The sequence below is a fragment of the Ambystoma mexicanum genome, chromosome 6q (genome assembly GCF_040938575.1).
Source record: "Ambystoma mexicanum isolate Mex_15411 chromosome 6q, UKY_AmexF1_1, whole genome shotgun sequence".
Classification (NCBI taxonomy): Eukaryota; Metazoa; Chordata; class Amphibia; order Caudata; family Ambystomatidae; genus Ambystoma; species Ambystoma mexicanum.
In genome coordinates this window covers 292,086,704-292,098,940 of record NC_090937.1, presented here as the reverse complement: position 1 = coordinate 292,098,940, position 12,237 = coordinate 292,086,704, and the positions used below count along the sequence as shown (strand labels likewise).

The 12,237-nt window shown below is 44.4% G+C and overlaps 1 protein-coding gene across 3 annotated transcripts in view; it reads left to right on the top strand.

Moving 5' to 3' along the window:
- The window catches only part of PALM2AKAP2 (PALM2 and AKAP2 fusion), a 1,039,983-nt gene that overhangs the window by 522,121 nt on the left and 505,625 nt on the right, over nucleotides 1-12,237 (top strand). For 2 of the 3 annotated variants that reach the window (XM_069630772.1, XM_069630773.1), the window contains exon 7: nucleotides 2,582-3,274. The exons of the other annotated variant lie outside the window; for it this stretch is intronic. In XM_069630772.1, coding sequence (XP_069486873.1) covers nucleotides 2,582-3,274 — 693 coding nt within the window. The remainder of the gene's footprint in view (nucleotides 1-2,581; nucleotides 3,275-12,237) is intronic. 3 annotated transcript variants of the gene reach the window in all.

Genomic DNA, 12,237 nt, shown 5'->3' with positions numbered 1-12,237 from the left:
GGACTCCCCTATAGTGAAACTTGTGAAGTTATATTGGAGAGGTAGTGTGACCCTTTCTGACCTGCAGTCTCGGCCTGGCCAATAGGGCACTGCCCGAACAAAAAATGCAAAATGCTGCTGTGGGCCAGTTTTGTTGGTCAAAGTGGGCCACGTTTCTCTGGCCAATGTGGGCCAGTATGATGAGTTACTGCACTATGCAGCTAGTAGTTCTGACCAGTGTTACTGAATACATTTTTTTAAAATGCACAATTTGCATCACATTTTATTAAAAAAAACCTTCTCCTTGGTTACTATCCAAACAGTCTGTCAAAAAAGGAATGATTTGCCATTTGCAACTATGGCCCACTTTTTCATTGGTGCCTGAGATAATGTTATGCCCTAGCCCGACCTTGCTGACCTGAACGAACATTAAGAGAACCTGATCCCAATGAAGCTGGAAAAGTGGATGATAACAATATCATGTGTCCATGAGAGATTGACCCCACTTCTATGGCATTTAACAATGGCTGCTTTTCTCACCCTGTTTAATGGACCTCAGATCATTGATCGCGGAAGCATGGCAGGCTTAGTCAGCGCTTCCGGAACATGGACACGTGACTCAAGGCTGCACGCAAACATGGGAGGCCAGTGTTAGTCTCACTGAGCTCTCCCACCTGCTAACATTTCTCAGCCACTGAGGAAGGGACTGCTGTCAAGATCACATGTAGGAGCCCACAGTCATGGTTTTACCAGACGCTGACACGCTCTCCATATAGGGTGCACCGCAGAGTAAGTAGCTGAGCACTGAAGTGATGCTAATTGTCGGTATGTCGGAATAAAATACAGTGTGCACATGTTACATGTAATAAGTGAGCCATGTATTACAGGAATGAAAGGAGAGGGATTGGTGTGTGCATCAGCTGTTAGCATTTGACATACTATGGAAGCGTGACTAGGAGTCCTTCACTGTAGCCCAGCATTCATCTAACTTCGCAAGTCTTTATCAGAAAGGGATTGCAATGGAGGCTGCGTTAGTCACCGCCATGGAAATATTTGGAAGGTCAGGTGTCTGCCAATCGCAAAGCCTCATTGAGTAAGAAGCAACTTTGCAGCATTGGGAAAGGTGATTACGGATGGATTGTGTTGCTGGCCCGTGGCACTAGCTTCAAAACACTAGGACCAGCTCTCTGCCCTCTGCCCCTGGTGCATCACGTCGCTTTCCAGAGGGGCATGGGACAGAGTTCCTTTACTGGGGCACAATAATGCCCTCCCCATTTCTTTAGAGATGTCTACTCTTACCGAGTGATTACAGTTCTTCCTGTGAGTGGCAGCTCCACTGATATGCACTGATAGTGTGAATGCTGTCATCTAAACTTAGCAGGGCAACACATGAACAACATGACCTTGGTACAAGCTAAACAGGGTATCCTTTCCATCAGACCCCACTAGACCTCCTTCATACCTGGCAGCACACGTTTGCAGAACACCGACTCAAACTTGATGTACTTGAAATATTGAATATTAAACAATTAAAATAGCTGCATTTATGTTGTTGACTAACATGTTGCGTTCCTTTATTTCAATGACACACTGCAATTGACTTAGTGAGACTATTACTTCTATGGCCTTGCTCTTCAACAATAGGATTTGTTTTGGTTTAGGATTTGCAATTGATTTAGTGAGACTATTACTTCTATGGCCGTGCCCTTCAACAATAGGGTTTGTTTTGGCTTAGGATTTGCAATTGATTTGGTGAGACTATTACTTCTATGACCGTGCCCTTCAACAATAGGATTTGTTTTGGCTTAGGATTTCTGCTGACGTTATTTTTGTGTACCTCTTTTCTTTGTTTTCTCTCTTTCCCAGTTCTAATCATTTCCTGTTTATATGTCATATTTTCATTTTAGAAGAGATTTAGGGGGACCCCCCGTTATTGGTAGTTTATATACTGCATTTGTTGGAAGTCAAATATGTGTGTCTTGTGGGTCAGTGTGTTTGTAAAGGGTCCCCTCCCTGTCACACTATGTTACATTATATTTAATTTACTGTGCATACTTTTTTTATATGACAAAAGTGTGCATTCCCTCTTATTTGTTTATGGGTGAGATATTTTTTGCAAAATGTCATTATTTCATTCATTATTTATTCTTTAATTCTGACCTACATAGAACTCATTTGTTATTCTTTATTTAAAACAATAATATTAATATCCCTTTATTTGTGATCTCCACTAGCTTTTCTACACTAAGTTAACACAGCAAACATGACAGTACTGCATGCTTGCATGTTATTATGGTGCTGCACTCACAGATTGCGATAGTTTGCAAACACGTGGTCGATGTAGTCTTAGGCACTCTTTGCGCTGGATATGTTAGAAAAGCACTTTATACCTGTTCCGCAGCCATCACTTTGAGCAGCCAAGTGTAGTTCATACTGTGACCACACCTGATCTAATGTACCACCCTCTTAACTGGAATGCTCAGTACTTACTAGTGATCCTGCAGGAAAGATGTGCATACTGTTTGCTAATGTGTCTGTGCAATTAACCCTTCACTAGCTTGTTTTGTGGTAACATGCACTTCCTTTCTTGTTTTCATTCAAGCTGTGTATGCAATGGAAATTAATGTGGAGAAAGACAGACAAACGGGAGAGACTAAGATCCTCTCTACATCCGCCATCGGCCCGGACGCAGTGCATCAAAGAGGAATCAAAGTCTATGATGACGGCAACAAAGTAGTCTATGAAGTCCATGATGGCGGCCTAGTGGTAGAAAATGGAGTCCATAAGTTGACCTCCCGGGATGTAGATGAACTTTTACACAAAGCGGGGCAAACAAATGTAGTGACAAGCATGGCAGAGAGGACAGCAATTGCTGATGGTAATCCGAGTCACGCAAAAGAGCAAATACTTTTCAAGGAGGCCAAGCTGGAAATGGTGCACAAATCTGGCAAGGAAGGTCCTGGGAATCTTGCACATCAGCGGGAAAGAACTGCAAAAGAGGAGATCCCAGACGCCAGTACGGATCAGCCAGTGACAATGATTTTCATGGGGTACCAAAACATTGATGATGAAGAGGAGACAAAAAAAGTGCTAGGCTACGATGATGCCATCAAGGCCGAACTGGTGCTCATCGATGAAGATGATGAAAAGTCCTTGCGCGAGAAAACTGTGACCGACATCTCCATCATTGATGGAAATGCCGCAGAGTTGGTCTCTGGGAAACTTTTGACAGACACCACAGAGCCCTCCTCCCCGGAAGGGAAAGAAGAAAGCCTGGCCACAGACCCCGTTCCAGGTACACAAAAGAAAAAGCGCTGTAGGTGCTGTGTAGTCATGTGACTACTTCTTCCTTTCCTTCACTGTGCCCGAGGGGCACTTGCCTCTTTCATCCTTTCCAATCTCTGAGTAAACTACTGCCTGCAATACTGTGAACTGGAAGTAAATGCCTCGGCTGCCTTGCCATGTGGTTGCTTACACCTGGAATTCTTTTGCAAGATGACTCCTGCACTTTCCCAAAATCTATTATTTGTATATTGAGTGTACATATGTATACATAAATGCATATACATATAGTGTATATGGATATAAATATACAGAGAGAAAGAGCATAGATGTATTGATATTGATTTACATTTTTATAATTTTTATATATGTCCTAAAATATTGATAATATATATTAAGCCACTCTTTTAACAGTAAAGGGTTGAGCGACTTTTAGTATGTTTTGCTGCATATATTTTAGTCCCCAACTCTGCGGCTACTTCACATCTTCGCGGACTGCACGTGGGTGAAAGTAATAGGTTTCTCTATCATGAGAACCAATGGTGTGGCATCCTGCATGAAAGAAGTGTGCAAAGTAACGCAAGGGGGGAATGCTTTAATTTGGGGAATGGGTGATCATATCATAGTCTGACAGCTTGATATTCCAGAATTTGGTTAGAATCCACAGACCCCGTTTCCTGTATGAGGTCGCAGATGCGAAGTGGTGGGTGCGTTTTGCCTTAAGAACTTCCAGTTTACAGTATTGTTCCATTCTGTCACCTTGTCAAGTGGAAAATAGTCTATCGTGAAAAACATTGCGCACTGTTCAAAGCGAGTGCAATGTTGTTGCTGTTTCAGCATTGTGGCATTAGTTAGCATGCCAGTGTGTATGCCGCAGGCGTGACGAGTTCAGCCCATGGCTCAAAGGTACTCTGAAAAGTAGAAGCACACGTTTGCAGCATAGTTTTTTCTCTCCGAACACAAATGTGCTGAAATTCCTACAATAAGCTAATGGGTGGGAGCAGGCGTGCCAGGGGTCATCCTCCGTGTGCTGTAAGCATGTGTTTTTCTAATGTCAATGCCTTCTTATCTGCCCAATCTTTACAAGAGTGAGTTTGAAGTGGTTAGATGTGTTGTTTTTAAAAGAAATATGTTTTGAGTGTTTTTTCCATTCTGAGGTGGTTTTTAAAATAATGTTTCTACTCTCCTTGAATGGTGCTCTGTCTGCAATTGTTAAGATCCCCGAATACCTGTTGGCACTTTTCCTCCCCAGTCTGTGTGTTCTTCCCGTTCTTGGACAGCAAGGTTTGTTTTTGAGCTACTGTTCCATTGCAAGAAAAAACTTACAACAATAAACTAAAAAAATGTAAAATGTGGAAACGCATCACAAAGGCCACCCAGGTCTTACTCAAAGGGTAAAAGTAAGGGACCAAAACCAAAAATGCACGATCCATCAGAAATGAGCACCCATCTTTTCGGGAACCCTGTTGCACTTTTGTTACTTTGCAGATTAGTGTCCAACAGTGTCAACCTAAAAGCAAAGAGCAAAGTCCTGTAGTTTTGCCAAAAATCAGAGGGGACTGGATTCGGCCATTTTTTGGTTGTTGACGTGTAAAGGAGTGAAGCACCTACTTCTCTTCTGTAAAAGGACTAATGCTTGGCTCAGGCTAACGTACCAAAGCATCATTTGCCATAAAAGTGTGAGTTACACATTTCTGGAGTTGATCCGCGAGTTCTTTTCTAATGAGGAAGCTTTTTTAACAGCAAGTTATCCTCCCGAGATACGCCCCTATAGGCCTTCTCACTAAAGATGCGAGCTGGCCATGCCCTGTGCATTATTGAATCTAGCAATCCGACTAGGCTGAGGTCTGAAAAATGAAAGCGGGGCATACTAGTCCACGAAATCAAGCAATACATTTAGTAAAACACATTACATTAACAAGTTTGAGACTGTAAGTTAAAGACAGCTCAAAACCGATACGGCACAAAAGTATATGCAACTTGGTAAATGGGAAGCAAAGCTTGGCTGAGCAGAGTAATACCAATATTTTCACATGTGAAAGGATATTGAAAACGAGAATATAAAGGCAACATGTTTAATTTGGGGAGATCTTAAGGTAGCGGGAACTAATTTTAATTCACTGCAAGATGGATAATGTAACGGGCAGCTTAGAGGCATTGGAAATAATCAACTGTGGACCTAAAATAAAAATGGCCCCTGTATTGTTCATTAGTATCATTCCACTATGAGTATGGCAATAAGCAATGATTACCAGATGTCAGAATGCCGGGGCAGGATAATAGAGAAAGGGGGATAGTTCCTACCATGGCTCAATTAGAAAGGCACTGCATTGAGATGGTGACCAACCAGCCCTTTTGCCCCACTCTGTCTTCGGTGGGAGTTGACTTATTATCATCTTTGTAATAGTCAGTCTGTCAGATTGTCCAATTATAGAGCTGAAGCCGGGCTCGTTGAAGTCAGAGGTTTACTGGGCTCATTGAAGGGAGAGGTCTACTGGGCTCATTGAAGTCAGAGGTCTACCGGGCTTTTTGAAATCAGAGGTCTACTGGGCTCTTTGAAGTCAAAGGTCTACCATGCTCGTTGAACTCAGAGGTCTACCTGGCTCATTGAAGTCAGAGGTCTAGCGGGCTCATTGAAGTCAGAGGTCTACTGGGCTCGTTGAAGTCAGAGGTCTGCCAGGCTCATTGAAGTCAGAGGTCTACCAGGCTCGTTGAAGCCAGAGGTCTACCGGGCTAACTGAAGCCAGAGGTCTACCGGGCTAACTGAAGTCAGAGGTCTACCGGGCTCATTGAAGTCAGAGGTCTACTTGGCTTATTGAAGTCAGAGGTCTACCGGGCTCGTTGAAGTCAGAGGTCTACCAGGCTCATTGAAGTCAGAGGTCTACCGGGCTAACTGAAGCCAGAGGTCTACCGGGCTAACTAAAGCCAGAGGTGTACCGGGCTAACTGAAGTCAGAGGTCTACTGGGCTAACTGAAGTCAGAAGTCTACTTGGCTCATTGAAGTCAGAGGTCTAGCAAGCTCATTGAAGTCAGAGGTCTAGCGGGCTCATTGAAGTCAGAGGTCTACCGGGCTCGTTGAAGTCAGAGGTCTGCCAGGCTCATTGAAGTCAGAGGTCTACCAGGCTCGTTGAAGCCAGAGGTCTACCAGGCTCATTGAAGTCAGCGGTCTATCAGGCTCCTTGAAGCCAGAGGTCTACCGGGCTAACTGAAGTCAAAGGTCTACCGGGCTCATTGAAGTCAGAGGTCTAGACATGAAAATAAGAGACTGCAGCAAGTCGTTTTCTGACCTTTATAAGGTCCGTAATTTCCCTAAAAACCTTCTTCAGCGCAATTTCTTGGCCACATGGCGTAAGCGTGCAATCAAAGCTGTGTTAACAAAATAGTGCAGCTGGCCTTTAGTTTCATAACAGATTGAAGATGAATCAGAGTATTCATGCAGCTCCAACAGGGCATTTATGCGCTAGACAAAAGATCAACAAGATCAGCAAATATAAAAGCATTACAAGATTAATACAAAAAGCTAGATAAAAGCCACAAATAAAGTGAGTCCACGCCTCAGAAAGTGGGAAAATCAATGCAGCAGGGGTGGTGGCCAAATGGAAGAGGTCTTCCTTAGTGCTCCGTGGTCTAAGAGCCCCAGGTCATTAAAATGACTGCACCCCACCCCCACTCACAGAGGGACTCCAGAGTCAGTGTAGGCAAAGCTCAGCCGGTGAAAGGGTAGTCCTGCTGGGAAGACCCTCCTCGTGTCAACACCTGCAGAGAGTCTGATGGATAATAAGGGGAGAGAGGTCAGGGGTCCTTCACGCGGTCACAGCAGACAAACTGCACCATCAAATGCAAAGATCTTCAGACGAAAAAGCTGCAAGTTGCTGTCCATAGCTCCCCCCCACTCCCTTTGATGTTCCGAGGAAAGGGACTTTTACGGGAGAGCTGTCGGCCCTCTACCCCCGTGATCCGCCCCACCTCTACCGTCAGTGTGGACCACCAGGTTGGATTCTAGAGCAGAGCTGGTTTAGTCAGACTGAGCTTAGGGCCCTTTAGGAACGTGCATGTAATGGATGGGATCACACAGACAAACTCCCAGTCCAAATAACCAAACCAACTCAGGAAGATGACAAAGTACTGTTTTATTAACAATTATCTAAAACAGGGAGTTACAACGGACATCAACAGAAGTATGCTCGATTTCTCTCAGTGATCTTTTCACAACACAAAGGGTATATATCCAAATTACGTCTGAGGTGATGTCATACTACGTGGCAAATAATGAAAAACCTACTGGGGATCGGGATAGGCTTAAGAGGAACATCTAAGTATATAATCTATAGGAACTAGGTTTGTAATTGGCTGCCCACTGTCAGGCGGACTACTTATGCCTACCTCTAAAAAATGTCATCTTCAGAAACATTAGATATACAGTTTCTTATTGGTTCTCAAACTATACAGTCCTTCGTTATATGGACCACTACAATTGGTTGGCACACTTGTACCAAGTCTGGAACATTTGGTTCACTTAGCAGCATGTAAGCGCAGACCCAGGTGCAAGAGATGTGCCTGACTGGCTCTACCTCCCCACCCAATTTGCCCAACATCTCTCATCACCCATGCCTTCTGCCATGCATGAAGATTGTCTTTGAACTTGGGTGTGCAAAGTATCCTTGTCTCTGATAATACACAGGCATTCTATCGTGTTCTGGGACTCCAAATTCAAACTCTATTTTCATCCTTGGCTCACATTACAGGAGACCATGATTTAGTCCATTTTGCAGCTTTCAAAAGTCTTAAATGAATTAAACGTGCCACTCTTGGTGTTCCTTCTTTGCACCTTAACAAGGGATGACTCATCCTTTGTACATTCGCTCCTTTCCAGAATAGATAGCTGACCTTGGCTGCTTCAATCTTGACTGCAGGCCAGTCAGCCTTGCCATTCGGCTCCACGATTCAGCTCATTCTTGCTGCGACATAGTTTTCTCTTTATCCTTCATATGTACTGGATTACTAAAATTCATGTTACCGATGTCCAGCTTCTATACAATAGCGGCTTCGCCTGCATTCTATTCACTACATATAGCCAGCTTCTAGGATGACTTAATCTACTTGCATTTCAGTGTCTGTCCAAATATAGAACGGTTAATTCTCTGCAGTACATTTTTGTATTTAAAAGTTCACTTGATTCTTTGCTTCGTCATTAGTCTCTTCAGGATCTATACATCCTTTTCAGCCAGTATCCGGAGATGTCGTTCAGACTTTTTCATGATGTCACAGGGTTCTTTTCTGTGGTCCTTCTCAAATTCCTTCAGGGTGTTCCTCCCTCAAATTGTCATCCCTTCAGGGATACATTCGATAGGGTTGTCTCAATGGGTATCTTCTTTCGAACATACGTTGCGGTATTGGCACAACTGCCAATGTCAAATAGGGCACAATCTCAGGCTTCCAACATATGGGAGGTAGGGGGCTGGGGTTTCCTGCCGAGGCATGCAGCTGCTCCTCTACAAGAGGACCACCTTTCCCTTCCTCTCTTTCCTCCATGGTGTCACCCACACTGTCACCATGACAGCTACCCCAGCTCCAGGCTTTTCCCGGTTCCCCCTGAGCAGCTCCCCAAACCGCTGGGAAGCTTCTTCTGCTCGTGTTTGGCATTCTCCTCTACAGCATTCTTCTTTGCTGCTGCAGCCGCCGCCATGTTTTGTCACTCTGAAGGCCGAGTGAGTGAGCCTCCGCTCTGGGTTTATAAAAGTAAAACCATCAGAACCTACCAGCCTGATGCTGTGAAAGAAGTGGAAAAAGCAGACAATTGTGCCTCTAATTCTAAGGCTCCCCACACACATTTTATTAATGGCTGGTGTGGCACTCAAGTAAAGAGAGTTGGTGCTTTACTTCATTTAAAGATTTTCTCATGTATATTATCCACATGCACTTCAAAAATGCGGCGCACCTCCAACAACACGTTCCGTGTCCAATGTTATCCCTTAACAAGTCTAGTACAATCTTTTCAGAGCCACACAATTCCACTTCTGACTAATAACATCTCCACGGTTTCTAACCTATGCTGGCGTGTTGCCGGTGAATTGTGTGGCTATGAAGTATTGCAGAGCACTTTCTTTTTGAGCCAATGCCTGGCCTATCTGTGCATGCAGTCCAACCTAGGGCTTAATTTCAGAAACTGTGCATGCGTGCAGGTGCAATTTTTCGCCATTTTAGGATGGGGCAAAAATTGCCTGAGTTCAAAAAATGTTAATGTTGGACCATTGTTGTGTTTGTCCTGGTCCAAAAAGGGCCCACTGCTACTAGAACAAATGTTGCCCTGGTGCAAACCCTCGTGGGCTGATGTTACCTCCAGATTAAAGAGAGGCGGGTCAAAGATGAGTTAATTTTATCTTCTAACAAATATGTCAAAGCGCATATTATTATTGTTTATTTATTTCCAACACACCAAAGCCCGTGGGCATCAGGCCACGGAGAAAAGATCTCGGAAGTGTGCATCAATGTGATCAGGGGGAGAACTGGACAACTTAAACTAAAGAGAAAAGAATCGTTTTCATAGCTTTTTTATAGACGGAGAGATTTCTTTCACATCGTACGTCCATTGGTAGCTTATTCCATGCAATAGCCGCTTTTACGGGATAAGAACGTTATTTTTCCTTGACTCGACGAGATCTAGGACGTCGCAGTCGCATGGCATCTTTTGAACTAGTGCTTCTGGATGAGGTTTGGACAGTGATACGTGTTTTTAGATAACTGGGTGCATCACCAAACAAACACTTGTGAGTCAGGACATTGATTTTAAACTCTATTCTTTCTTCCACCGGGAGCCAGTGAAGGTCTCTTCTGTGCTGTGAGATATGCTCTTGCTGGGACACACTTTTCACCATTCCCACGGCATCATTTTGCAGGATCTGAAGGCTCTTAATACACCATTTACTTGCTCCGCCTAGTAGTGTGTTGCACTTAACTAGTCTTGATAAGACTAGAGCTCTTACTAACATGGCACAATTGCCTGCTGAGACAAAAGGTTTTACCAGGCATCAACAACATGAACACAGCTAGAGCACACTGATAATGTGCACATGGACCTAGCTCTAATTGTGTGAACATTATATAGATGTTTGAATATCTGACTGCATCGTAGTTTAGTTTACTCTTTGACCGCACGGAACTGTTACACGTGTAAGGTTTTATGTTTGTATGTTTTGTAAATACACAACTGTTCACCAAAGTAAATAGATGGCGGTATCTGTTTGAACCGCACAGAAAATTCCTGTAAAGTGTAATGCATGTGTCTTGGTCCAAAGTTAAGACTAATACCTTTGCTGTTCGTCTTTGCCTTGACCTAGTTCCTTTAGGGTTCATTTAGGTTGCATACAGTCCGATTCATTCCAGCCACAGAATAATACAATTTGTACATATTGGATTGAACGTATGTCAATAATGAATCAGTGGAAAGACCACCCTCCATTGTTCTGTATATCTTATTAGCCCTTTGTCTCTTTCCACGTTAGGGTCCAACTCCAGTTCTCCATCTATGCTTATGGAAACCCATCCAGTCAAAACACTGCCAGGCCCGACCTTTCCTCTAGCCGCCGGGCAGAGGCAAGGGGCAGTGCCCACCTCAAGTGAAGATAAGGTCTTCTGCGTAAAGAAGGAGATCACTACATCAAGGAGGCCCCAGGGCCCATTCTATTGCAGGTCAAGGCTGCACCTCTGGCTATCGGTTTCAGATTTCTACTACAAGCTTCAAATCCTGGGCCCAGGGCATGCGGCTTGTTCCCTTAAGGATCCGCCAATCCTTGCACGGGCTCTGTAAAGAATGACCCCAAAGTAATGACCCCTATAACAATGTGCGCAATGCACAGTCCCCCCTATGTCAGTTCCCTCCTTGTTGAGGCAGTCACATGTAACTGGTTTGCAACAGCGCCCTGAAGTCTGAGGGTTTAGGCGCTTTATAAATGTAATAAATAAATAAATAAAGTCGCACAACAGTCCAGCCCAAACACTGCGGAACCTTCATCGCAAGAAGAATGATGCTTCATTGCAGAGGTGTCACTCTGATATGAAGCAGGGAGGTCTGGGTGGGCTATTGCCCCAGGACTTTTGGTTGTAGCCCCCGGATAAAAGCTCAGGGACTACAACCAAAAGGCTAGCTAGCGCTGAGTTTCGACAGTCCCAACATTAGTGGAACCCCAGATCTTTTCCAGACCTAGCAACACCCCTGCCAGTTCCTTGTGCCGACCAATGAAGAGCGAGGGGATTGTCTGTTAGTCGCTGTTCACTCTTTTTTTGGCGTCATTGTCCAGAATCTAGGCAGGGATCTGTTACCCACGTCTGAAGGGCAGGCTTGTGAATATAGCTTAAGTAACAAGCGAGGCTCAGGCATAGCACGCCTCAACAGGAGGTAATGGAGAAGCAAAACAGTAGGGTTGGGCTTCAACCCGAGACCGCCTGACCCACTCAAATGGGGACAGGCAAAAACTCTAAACATTCAGTCACAAAATGTGAAAAACATTTCTAAAAATCAATTAATGCAAGACAGATGTAAAAATGGCATGACTGAATAATGTAAAAGAACCTTCGTATAAATTCATTCCGGAATACAACTGAACAAAAACTGTATGTAGCAGCATATTACTGATAGTGCCATGCACACAATAGCCCCCCACGTGCCCTGTATGTGCATTGCCTTTAACCCCTGCTTCTGCCAGCTGAAAAGGACTCACTGCACCTCTCAGCGTCCGCTGACACTGAATGACCAAATTGTGGTTTCTGGCCGTACACTTTGCAGCCCCTTATAACAATGCGTACCCTGAGTTCACCCAAAAGGCTTCGGCCCAGTGCCACGACAGTGTCTCTGGATGCCCAACTGCATCCATCTACAGCTGGCAGACACCATGCCCACTCCAACTCCTGCCACCACTTCACCCAGGGCCCAGGGGACACTTCGTCACTGGTACAACATCATCTTCTCTGGGGTATCCC